General features: G+C 40.3%; 1 protein-coding gene across 1 annotated transcript; it reads right to left on the bottom strand.

The window, feature by feature from the left end:
- Positions 1-8992: 8992 nt before the first annotated feature.
- Positions 8993-10114, bottom strand: LOC122734347 (transgelin-2-like). Its single transcript, XM_043975106.1, has one exon. The coding sequence runs from the start codon at positions 10051-10053 to the stop codon at positions 9454-9456; it is 600 nt and encodes a 199-aa protein (XP_043831041.1). The 5' UTR covers positions 10054-10114; the 3' UTR covers positions 8993-9453.
- Positions 10115-12662: the final 2548 nt, after the last annotated feature.

Here is a 12662-nt window from a genome sequence, read left to right as displayed (position 1 = left end):
GAAGGAGAAGGAGAAGGAGAAGGAGAAGGAGAAGGAGAAGGAGAAGGAGAAGGAGAAGGAGAAGGAGAAGGAGGAGAAGGAGAAGGAGGAGAAGGAGAAGGAGAAGGAGAAGGAGAAGGAGAAGGAGAAGGAGAAGGAGAAGGAGAAGGAGAAGGAGAAGGAGAAGGAGAAGGAGAAGGAGAAGGAGAAGAAGAAGGAGAAGAAGGAGAAGAAGGCTATTGCAATAGTCCAGGCAAGAGGTGGAAAGGCCTAAAGTGGATTTGGAGGGAGGGAGTAGGGAGTGACTGAATAGGGGGGGAAAGTATATATCCAGCAGAGCAATGGTTTTGACTGTTACACAAAAGCCTGTAACTGGAATGGGCTTGAGGTTCTCCCTCTTTCTCCCTCTTCCTAGCCTTTTCTCCCCTTAAAACTACCCATACTAAGTCAAACCCATGTTTTGGCCCAGGTTTCTTTCTCTCACAGAGATAGAAACATCACTGTAAAAAATCAATCGATTATCAAGTATTTATCAAGTTATCAAATTTATTATTTTATCTACTGTGTGCCAGGAACCCATGCTAGGTATTGGAGATATGGAGACAAAAGTCAAATAGTCCCTGCCCTGGAATACATACTTATAATTTGAAGGGTATGGGGATAAGCCATCAAGTAACTGGTGAGGGATCAGAAAAGGCTTCAGGTAGAAAGTGGCACTTGAATTAAAATAAACTAGGAATTCTACAAGCATTCTACATATCATATATGTATATCATATAAGTGTCAAATGTCTGAGGTCGAATTTGAACTCAGGTCCTCCTGAATCCAGGACTGGTGCTTTATCCACTGTGCCACCTAGCTGCCCCGTGAAGGGTTTTAAATGATCAAACAGAAGAATTTCTATTTGCTTGTAAAAAGAATAGGGAGACATTAGAATTTATTGAGTAGTAGAATGATGTGGTCAGAACTGCACTTTAGGAAAAGCCTTTTGGCAGATGTTTGGAGAATGGATTTGGAATGAGAAGTACTATTCCCACTACGAAACTCCATCTCCAGACAGTGCATTTGCACTGCCTGTCACCCATGCCTAATATGTTCTCCTTGCTCATTTCTGCCTCCTGGCTTCTTTGGATTCAAGTCTCAGCTAAAATCTTACCGTCTGCAAGAAACCTTTCCCAGTCCACCTAATTGCTAGAGCCTTCCCTCTCAGATGACCTCCAATTTGTAGATCGTTATTTGTGGGCAGGGGCTATTTTTGTCTCTTTTTGTATCCCCAGTTCTTGGTATGGTGCTCAACACAGAATAGGCACTTAATAAATATCAGTTGATTTTACTTAACTTGATAGAGATTTGAGGCGGGAACACCTATTAAGAGACTGTTATATGAATCATACAATAATAGATTTAGAGATGGAATGGATCTTAGAGAGACAGACCGATGTCCTCATTTTACAGATGAGAAAACTGAAGGCAGAAAGGTTAAATGATTTGTCAAAGGTATCAGGGGTTAGATTTGTTAAGAAAAATCTCCTATGTCATCTTCTGAGACTGAAGAAAAGGAGGAGAGGATAAGCAGAGAAGTGTTGTGGTATGAAGGGGGAAGAGAATGAGTAATTTATGACAGATGGCCTCAATCTTTTCAATTACACAGGAGGCAGCACCTAATGAGTTCATTTTTGGACTTTAGGAGATAGATTTGGAAGAGTTCGTGGACAGAGTGGCATGAGAAAAAGTCAATTAGAGAAGAATAAAGTAAAATGCTGTGCAACAGTGAGAGCTCAGTTGAGGATCAATAATGAAAAATTATAGTGCTGCTAGTCTTCATGGATCATAATTTCCTCCCAATACCATTCAGTATCTCAGCTGTAGGAGCAAAAAAGGAAGATTTTAGAGGTAACAAGGACTGGGGAGTTAGTAGAGCATAGATAACAAAAGTAAAGGTAGGAGGTATAGATTTTGAGAAAGGAAGAGAGAATTTTATTGCTTAGTTACAGGATTAAGATTATAAAATGAAGGAAGTGATACCAGAAGGAAGATTATATTATGGGAGAAAAAAAAAAGATTATATCACTCCCTATTCAAGAGACTCCTTGTTGCTTCTAGGATAAAATACAGTTAAGGGCATTACACTTTGAGTGGCCCATTCCTAATTTGCAAAAAGTATCTGAGACTTTGAATTGTTCATTTGCATGTGAAAAGATCAGGAGCCCAGGTCAAGGACTGGCAAAGTGATTGGCAAAGACAATGAACTTGTCCCTAGCCATAGATAACCTTGGCAAGTATTTATTATTTTTTCCCTTTGGTTGTTTTTGTGTGTGTGAGGCAATTAAGATTAAGTGACTTGCTCAGGGTCACACAGCTAGTCTGTGTCAGATATCTGAGGTCAGATTTGAACTCAGGTCCTCCTGACTCCAGGGCCGGTGTTCTATGCACTGTGCCACCTAGCTGCCCCCTTGGCAAGTATTTAAAAAGTGATGTGGCAAGAACTGACCATGGAGAGATTGAAAAGAGAGCTTGGTAACTACAGTTAAGCCTAACTTCTGATGCTGCTGAGACTCTGAGAGAGAGGAAGGCAGGCTGGTGCTAGGGTAAGGATTCTACTTCACTGTGAAAGAGGCTAGCGAAGGGTTTAAACTGAGCGAGAAGATAGAGGTTGTGGAGACTATAGTCAAGTAGTATCTAGCAGTGAGCAATGGAGAAGGGTCTGGGAGAGATATTGAGACCAAAGGTTAAAGGGAATAATAGTGCAAAAGAATCAGAAGTCCCATAGCTTTGGAGGTGTGAGTAGTTATCTCTTCCATGTGCCTTGGCCAGATTCTGTATACTTGGGACTCTTTACTCTTTATTTCTATTTTATTGTTCATTTGCATCAGTAGTGTTTGATTCTTCATGACCCCATTTGGGGTTTTCTTAGCAGGGATACTGGAGTGGTTTTCCCTTTCTTTCTCCAGTTCATTTTACAGATGAGGAAACTGAGACAAACAGGGTTAAGTGACTTGCCCAGGTTCACACAGCTAATAAGTATCTGAGGCTAGATTTTAACTTGAAGATGAGTCTTCCTGACTCCAGGCCAGTCACTCTGTCCACTACACCACCTAGGGGCTGTCTTGACCTCCATGTGTATCTACTATTCCTCTTGGCATTGCTATATTTAGGGGAGAATGTGCTTTAACTTTTTGGAAGGAATGCTGTACTTATAAATTTATTTATAAACCCACTTACTGTGCTATTTCAAGAAACACCTTTGCTCTAAGCTCCCTGTATCCTCTGTGTGACTAGAAAAAAGTAAGCACATTGGTGGGGGCCTCTCAGTTATATCTTTGTGAGTGAAGACCAAAAGAGGACGTGAGATCTGGGATATTTGTTCTCTAGGGAATCCACCCTGCAAGTGTCAGCTATTAAGGGGAGGGAGCAAAGCTGATAGGCATTGCATATAAACTCCATTTGGCATTTAAAGTCCATCACAATCTGGCTCCAGTTTATCTTGCCAGACTATTTCGCAATGTTCCCCATCTTATGCTCTACATTTCAGCCAAACTGGCCTATGTGCTGTTCTCCCATACTCAACAGTCCATCTCTTGGAGTCTTTGACTATGCTTCCCTTCATGCCTGGAATGCTTCCTCATCTCTGCCTCTCAGAATCCCCACTTTCATTAAAGGCCTGCTTCAAGTACCATCTCCAACATAAGTCCTTCGCCAATTTTCCCCAGATGTTAATGTTCCTAAAAATTCTTTTCTATTATAGGCACTGTGGTAAAGTGGAAAGCATTCTGGATTTAGAATCAAAAGCACTGGGTAGCACCAGGCCTGGAATGGGGAAGACAGGAGTTCAGATTCAGCCTCAGACACTTACTAGCTGTGTAACCTTGGGCAAATCATTTACCTTTTGTCTGCCTCACTTTGTTCAACTGTAAAATGGGATAATGATAGCATCCGTCTCTCAGGGTTATTGTGAGGATCAAATGAGATAATAATTATAAAGTGCTTAATACACTGCCTGGCATATATTAGGTACTTAAAATGTCAGTTATTATTTTTTTATATCTCAGCTCTGCTACAGACTACCTGTGTGACCTTGGGAAATTAAAGTTTCTGGGCCCCAATTTTCTCATCCATAAAATGAGGGGGTTGGACCAGATTGCCTCTGCAGTCTCTACTAGCTCTAAGCTCTGTGATCCTATTTTGTATTTGTTTATCTGTGTATCTCCTCAGTAGAATTAAGTTCTTTTAGGGAAGGGATGGTTTTTCTTCTTTTTTTTTTTTTTTGCAGGGCAACAGGGGTTAAGTGACTTGCCCAGGGTCACACAGCTAGTAAATGTAAAATGTCTGAGGTCAGATTTGAACTCAGGTCTTCCTGAATCCAGGGCCAATGCTTTATCCACTGCACCACCTAGCTACCCCCAATGGTTTTTATTTTCATGCCCACTCTAGCATGGCACCTGCCACATAGTAGGTACTTAATAAATGCGTGGTTTTATATCTATATCATCTATATCTATACCTACATCTACATCTATCAACATATATACACATACATACACAGACACAGACACATACATATGCACATACATACATACACGTATGTGTGTACACACACACACACAAAATCAAGTTGTGATCAGCACCAATGGTCTATGTTTGCGGCAAACACCTTCCAATCTGCTGACCCCATCTCTTTTGTGACCCAGACCCCATTCACAGGTTATTACCTTTTCTTTCTTTCATTTTAAATCTCTCTTCACCATCTCTGCTCTGAATTGAGTTTGTTTTGCTTATGACTAATTCCTCCTGAAATCTACCTTTCCTCTTAATTTTCTCTTTTTCTTCTGTTTGCCTGTTTCCTACTGAGTTGAATATATATATATATATTTATTGTATATTATATATATATATTTGTGGGGCAATGACTTAAGTGACTTGCCCCAGGTCACACAGCTGGTATCAAGCGTCTGAGGTCATATTTGAATTTAGGTCCTCCTGAATCCAGGGCCGATGCTTTATCCACTGCACCGCCTAGCTGCCCCAAATGGTAAAGCAACCAAATTCTTTTTTTTTTTGGTGGGGCAGTGAGGTTAAGTGACTTGCACAGGGTCACACAGCTAGCAAGTGTTAAGTGTTTGAGGCCAGATTTTAACTTAGGTCCTCCTGAATCCAGGGCTGGTGCTTTATCCACCACACCAACTAGCTGCCCTCTTGAATGTATTTATACATCAAATTCTTAACTGTATAGGTAGATGTGGGTGTGTTCTACCCTTCTTTGACCAGCTCAGACAAAAGCTAAGCTCAATAATGCTTGCTCCACCCTCCAAATTATTTAACTCCCTCTTGATGACATTAGGGTTTTTAGGGGTTGCTTATATCATTATCCTCTTCCCATTAGGAGGCCAGCACTTCAGCCTTATAAAGTCTTTTCCAACTGCTTACCTGTATTTATCTTCTTATGTTTACTCTTTATACTTGTAGTCTTTTTTTTTAATCAGGAATGCTTGGAAGTCATACCTCATTAAAGGTTTATTTTTCTCCTTGTAGTATTATACTCACTTTTTGCAAGGCAAGTTATTCTTAGTTCTAAGCCTATATTTTTTGCCTTTTGAAATAACACATTTCAAGTTCTCTACTGTGTCAAGATAATGGAATATGGTAGATGAGGGGATTTAGCAGATACTCAGTGGCCCACCTGGAGACTGATCTAAACTGATTGAATTGGGTGAGAGCAACTGACTGCTGTGACTGGCTTACTTCCAGTTAACTAGATTGTAAGCACATCTGGCTGGTACTTAAGAGGGTATTGTTCTAAGAAACTAAAAACTTTGAACTTTACATCGAGACCACCTTCTGGTCCAGTGAACCAATGAATTTGAATGATACTAGCCAATCAGCTTGAAGAACCTCCCATTTCTTGGAGGAGGACATGAAGGAGGAAGAGAATGCTGGTAGGGAACTTCTTCCTCTTTGCCTGGAGAGATAGGTATGGTGGCAGGACTTTACAGTAGAGTTTAGGAAGACTAGGATTTCCATGCTATAAGAAATCTGTTCTCAATCTTTCTCTTTTTACCATCTTATTTCTTTTACTAAACCCTTAAAAGCCTAAACTCTTGGTGAATTTATCAGTGATTTTAGCCAGTTTCCCCTCAAAGCTGGGCGGGGGGCAGATTAGAACCCACATTTAGAATTTTAAACAACACTCTACTCCCTTATGGAAGTAGCTGCTAAAACTTGTGGGATTCTAACTTTGGTACGTCAGTACTTGAACTCTTTCTTTCTGAATGCTTTCAATATTTTTCTTTAACCTGTAAGCTATGGATTTGGGCTGTCATTCCTGGGAGTTTTTATTTTGGTATTTCTTTTGGAAAGTGAATGGTAGATTTATATTTTCACTTTGTCTTCTGGTTTCTTTTTTTAATATGTTATTTTTAATGTATGGAATAAAATAAGTTTGTCAATGACATAGCATTCAATATTGTGTTAGAAATAATAGCAATATCATTAAGTGAAGAAAAAGAAATAGAAGGAATTAGAATAGGGAATGAAAACTATCTCTTTTTGCAGATGATATGATGATATACTTGAGAAATCCCAAAGGTTCATCTAAAATTTCAATTGAAGCAATTAATAATTTTAGCAAATTAGTAAGATATAAAACAAATCCACATAAATCATTAATATTCCTATATAACAAACAATACCCTGCAAGAAGAGAAAGTAAAAGATACCACATTTAAAATACCTTCTTCTGGCTTCTTTTCATGATTTCTTGAAATAAAACATCCAAGTTCTTTTTTTGTCATGACATTTTTTAATCATAATTTGCTCTGGGCAAGTTCATTTGTAAAGCCCATGGGAAACTTGGAATACCCAGGAATCTTGATACTTAGCACTCTTGGAACCCTCTGGGATACACTATACTTCTAGCTTTCATTCAGCAAGGCTGGACATCCCCACCTACTCAGAGTTCTGGGACCTTAGTCCATTCTTTCAGCTCCTGTTCAGGAAACACTATTGGAAATGGTAGGCTATTCATACAGGTAGGATGAATACTAACACATGGAAATGCAGAGTTCTATCAGGACCCATACATTGTTAAAAGACCTAAATAAAGACCTCTAGCATGTTGGGTAGATTCCCTGTCAAGGACATGGATAAGAAATACACTGAATGGCAGCTAGGTGGCACAGTAGATAGAGCACTGGCCCTGGAGTCAGGAGGACCCGAGTTCAAATCCGGCTTCAGACACTTAACACTTACTAGCTGTGTGACCCTGGGCAAGTCACTTAACCCCAATTGCCTCACCCAAAAATAAATAAATAAATAGAAATTTTAATAGCTGGGGCAGCTAGGTGGGACAGTGAATAAAGCACCACCAGTTCTGGATTCAGGAAGATCTGAGTTCAAATCTGACCTCAGATACTTGATGCTTATTAGCTGTGTGACCCTGGGCAAGTCACTTAACCCTCATTGCCCCACAAAAAATAAAATAAAAAGAGACAATAGCTAAGTTTCTTTTTGAAAATTAATTAATTTTAAAAAAAAAGAAATACACTGAATGAGGTGTAGATGGATTGATCTGTACCATAGATCCCAAATGACAATTTTTTTTTAGTTTGGGAGACCTATAATTTTACTGATATTACAAACTTCCAGTGAGGAAATTCCTTCTATCAATGCAGATCAGCAAACACTCTGACATTTGTAGTGTTAAACAGTTTCCTGGATTCCTGTTCTCTTCTGCAGCTCTCTTGGATTTGCATTTCACTCACAAAATGTCCAGTGAAGGGAAAAAACAATCCAGGTCACAGAGTTGGGATACATAATATGTGGCTATGTGCCTAGTACTATGCAAGGAAGTATAAGAGACATTAGAATTATATCAGCAACACTTTAATATATTTCTCATTGTCTTTTGCTTTTACCCCTACAATCATTTCCCTTTAACCTCCCTCTTTCTCACAGAATCCTTGCTTTTAACAAAGAAAAACATTTAAGCAAAGCCAAAGGACAAAGAGAGAATAGCTTACAACTTGTATCATATTCTGTGGAGTAGGGGAAAGAGTACTGAATTTGGGTTCAGAAAGTCCTGGATTTGAATCCTTCCTAAGAGAATTATTGGTTGCCACTACTGTGTCCCAAAGAGATCATTAAAAAAAGGGAGGGGAAAGGACCTCCATGTACAAAAATATTTATATCAGCTTTTTTTTGTGGTGGCAAAGAATTAGAAATTGAGAAGATATCTATCAATTGGGGAATAGCTGAACAAGTTGTAGTATATAATTGTAATGGAATACTATTAGCCATAAAAAGAGCAGGTGGATTTCAGAAAAACCTGGAAAAACATTAACTGATGCAAAGTGCAGTGAATATTGTATACAACATCAGCAACATTGTGCAATGATCAACTGATTGACTTAGCTCTTCTCAGCAATACCATGATCCAAGACAATTCCAAAGGACTCATGATAGAAGATGCTATTCAACTCCAAAGAAAGAACTGATGGAGTCTGAATGCATATCAAAGAATAGTATTTTCACTTTATTTTTTCATAGCTTTTTTCTTTTTCTCATTTCTTTTCTCAAAACACGACTAATATGGAAATAGGTTTTATATCACTGCACATGTATAACCTATATCAAATTTCTTCCTGTCTTAGGGTAGAAGGAAAAAAATTGGAACTCAGAATTTTCTTTTTTTTTTTTTTTTTTTTACAAACACTGGGAATCTTTATTCAGATCAGCAAACTCACATTCCTCAAGCCCCAGACTTTGGGTGGGTCTTTTGAAGAAGAGGGGAAGGAGGGAGGAGAGAAAAGAAGGCAAGGCCAACCCACCTCCCTGGACATCCCCTCCACCCCTCCACCCTGTTGAGGGGAATAGGCGGAAGGGAATGCCAAGAAGGGAGGGACCAAGGGATAAAGAGGCCCTTGCCAAGGAGAGGCCTACCCAGATGTGTGGCTTTCAAAGTTCAGCTGTGGTCAGGACAGCAGCCACCACAGGCCCCTCCCTATAAATTAAGTCCCCACAGGGGCAAGGCTGGGGGGTGGGGGTGGCAGAAAGAACAATCTTGTGGAAGAGAAATTGGTCCCACGTTCAGCTCCTTTCAAGGCAGTGCCCTGAACCCTGGCCTAAGGAATGACTGTAATGGTACAAATTCCGAAGTGAGAGGATAAGCCAGGGTGGGAGAATGAATCGGAATGTTGAAGGGGTCAGGCGCCCCCCAGTTTTGGTCCAGGATGGGGAAGGATGGAGCAGTTGGTCCAGTTTTGCTGATTGGGGGCGGGGAGGGAGTGTATTACGGCAAGTTCAAGGTGAAAAGGCAGCGGCTCAGGCACAACACGAGGAGCAGTGCCCCCAGTGGGTAGAGAGTAGGGGAGAAGAGGAAGAATTGGGAACAGAAGGGGCTTGAGGTTTCCACGGGCTTCCTGGGAATGTCACTGCTAGAAATATATTAACCATTCAAGGGAGAGTAAGGAAGAGTGGTGATCAGAGGATTTGGCGTGGCATCCCATAACCAGTCATGCCCGCCTGAGATGCCCCCTGGTTGGTGCCCATCTGCAGCCCGATGACATTCTTGCCCTCCTGCAGTTGGTTGTCTGTGAAGTTTCGGGGATTTTCCTTGGACTTCTTGGGGAACCAGTTAGGATCTCCAGAGAAGAGCCCATCACCCCGAGCCACTGCCAGCCCACCAAGGTTCATCAGTGTCCGCTGCACACAGGCCATATTCTTTCCTTCCCAGAGGTCCACAGTTTGGAAGATATCAGTGGCATTGATGCCATAGCGCTCCGCTGCCTGGAGGAACTGAGAAATCTGTTCCATCTGTTTGAAGGCCATGCCTGAAGCCTGGATCTTCTTTACCGGGCCTTGGCCTTCAGGGTATAGCCCATTGATGAGCTCACACAGCACCGTGCCATCCTTGAGCCAGTTTTGGAAATTCTCCCGCCCAGGCTGGGGCCGCCCAACTTCTCTGCGGCACTGTGTGGTAATCCACTGAATGAGGATCTGCTCCAGGTCAGCATCATACTGCTTCTCAATTTTCTGCTGTACCTCCCGACTCAGTCCATAAGCAGGTCCCCTGTTGGCCATTTTGAGATGGTGATGCAGATACCTTTACCGCAGAGCGGTGGATAGAGAGCTGAGCAGGCTGGGGCGCAGCGCAGTGAGTCCAGAATTTTCTTTTTAAAAATGAATGCTAAGGGGGCAGCTAGGTGGCGCAGTGCATAGAGCACCAGCCCTGGAATCAGGAGTACCTGAGTTCAAATACAGCCTCAGACACTTAACACTTACTAGCTGTGTGACCCTGGGCAAGTCACTTAACCCCAATTGCCTCACTAAAAATAAATAAATAAAATTTAAAAAAGAATGCTAAAATTGTCCTTCCCATCCCCCAAAAGAGAAAAAAAAAACTATTTGTACAAAAATATTTATAGCAGCTCTTTTTGTGGTGACTAAGAATTGGAAATCAAGGAGAGCTTATCAATTGGGGAATGGCTGAACAAGCTGTAGTATATGATTGTGATGAAATATGACTGTGTTATAAGAAATGACAAGCAGGATGACTGCAGAAAGGCCTGGAAAGACTTGTATGAACTGATGTATAGTGAAGTAAGCAGAACCAGGAGAATGTTGTGCACAGAGAAAACTATATTGTTTGATGATCAACTGTGAATGACAACTATTCTCAGTAATACAATGATCCAAGACAATCCCAAAGGACTAGTGATGAAGCATACTATCCACCTCCAAAGAAAGAACTAATATTGATTGAACACAGACTGAAGCATGCTATATTTTCACTTCCATTTTTTCTTTTATTCAAGTTTTCTTATACAAAATGACTAGTATGGTAATGTTTTGCATAATTATGCATGTATATCCTATATCTGATTGCTTACTATCTCAGAGAAGGGGCAAGGGAGGGAGGGAAGGAAGGATTAAAATTTGAAACTCAAAACTTTCAATAAAAATGTTTATAATTTTAAAATGCCTTTACAAGTAATTAGAAAAAATAAAGTACAATTTAAAAAGGAAAAAAAAATACTTGTTGGCTATATGATGGTGGGTCAAACTAAGGCCAGCTTCCTTACTCCTTCTACTTTCAATCTGCCCTCATTCTACTTTGCCCTCCATGAAGCAGAGGCTAGTTTGATCTTAAGGGGGTAAAAAAGGTTTGTTAATCTCTGTGAGGCTCAGTTTCCTCACTGTAAAATGATAATAGCATCTAATTCACTGGACTTTTTAAGAAGTAAATGAAATAATGTATAAAAAGCTTATTGCAAACTTTATCATTGTCTGCTGTCACTATTATGATTATTATTCCACATTCATAATCCTTACTTCTCTTGTGAGGAGGGATGTTTTATTATCAGTTATCCAAAACTAGGGCTATTCATTACAAAAGAAAAGAGTTTTACTTTTTATTATGTTTATTGCTTCCATTCTGGTAGTTAGTGTGTGCATACTTTATTCCCAATGATTCTGCTTTCTTCCCTCAGTATCACTACATACAAGTCTTCCTATGTTTCTCTGGAGTCCTCATACTTGCCATTTCATGCGGCTAACTCCTTCCAGTGCAATAATATTCCATTGCATTCTGATATCATACTTTGCTCAGCAGTTTCTCAATTGATAGGTGCTTACTTTGTTTCTAGATTTTTCTACCACAGAGAGCAACAATAAACTTCAATTATACAGTATAATTAACTTGGCACTGTGGAGAGCACAAAGAGGCACAAGCACTGGTCTCTGTCCTTAAGGGCTATATAGCTGGAGAGTCATAAATAAAGATGTAATATCTCCCCTGTAAGTTCCTTGAATAATCTAATGGGCTGATGTTTTCCCATTAGTCTACAAAGTTGTGGTTAATACGTTGGAGACCTACAAGCAATGATTGCAATTATCTCTTTCAAGTTAATTCCAATTTTCTACCCTGCTTCCAGTCATCTACTACTTTTTTGACCTTTTGCAAAACTCAAGAGATATTGAAGATAGCTAAGTGACACAGTAGTTAAAATACTGGACCTAGAGTCATAAAGATCTGAGTTTGAATACTGCCTCAAACACTTCCTGGTTGTATGTATGTTCCTACACAAGTCATTTAAACTTTTTCAGCCTCAGTTTCCTCATCTGTAAAATAGGGATAATAATGGCACCTCCTTCACAGAGTTGTGAGGATCAAATGCATTAACACATATAAAGTATTTTTGCAAATCTTAAAGCACTCAATAAACGTTAATTAACCACCAACTACATGCCAGGTGATAAGTACTAGAGCTACCAAGAAAGGCAAAAGACATTTTCTGCTCTCAAGGAGCTCGGGATCCAGCGGAGAGACAACATGCAAACCACTAAAGGCAAGGCTATATACAGGGTAAATGGGAGATAATCAACATAGAGGAGACACTAGCATTAAGGAGGATCAGAAAAAGCCTCCTATAGAAGTCATCCAGGGAAGACAGGAGGCAGAGATGTGGAGGAAGAGCATCACAGGTATGGGGGACAGCCAGAGAAAATGCCTGGAGTTAGAAGATAACTTGTACAAGGAACACCCAAGAGGCCAGTGTCACTGGATCACAGAGTAGACGGGGGAGGTGGGGGAAAGGTCATCAGGAGGTATAAGGAGACTGGAAAGGTAAGGGGGGGTTGGTTATAAATAATCCTTCAAGAAGAGAATTTCATATTTGATCCTTGAAGTG

Source organism: Dromiciops gliroides, chromosome 1 (genome assembly GCF_019393635.1).
Source record: "Dromiciops gliroides isolate mDroGli1 chromosome 1, mDroGli1.pri, whole genome shotgun sequence".
Lineage (NCBI taxonomy): Eukaryota > Metazoa > Chordata > Mammalia > Microbiotheria > Microbiotheriidae > Dromiciops > Dromiciops gliroides.
The sequence above is the reverse complement of the archived record's forward strand: the minus strand, read 5'-3'. Positions and strand labels throughout refer to the sequence as shown.

What these genes read in the sequence shown, in the direction of transcription:
- LOC122734347 (XM_043975106.1), bottom strand. Translation starts at nt 10,053, where the DNA reads ATGGCCAACAGGGGACCTGCTTATGGACTGAGTCGGGAGGTACAGCAG.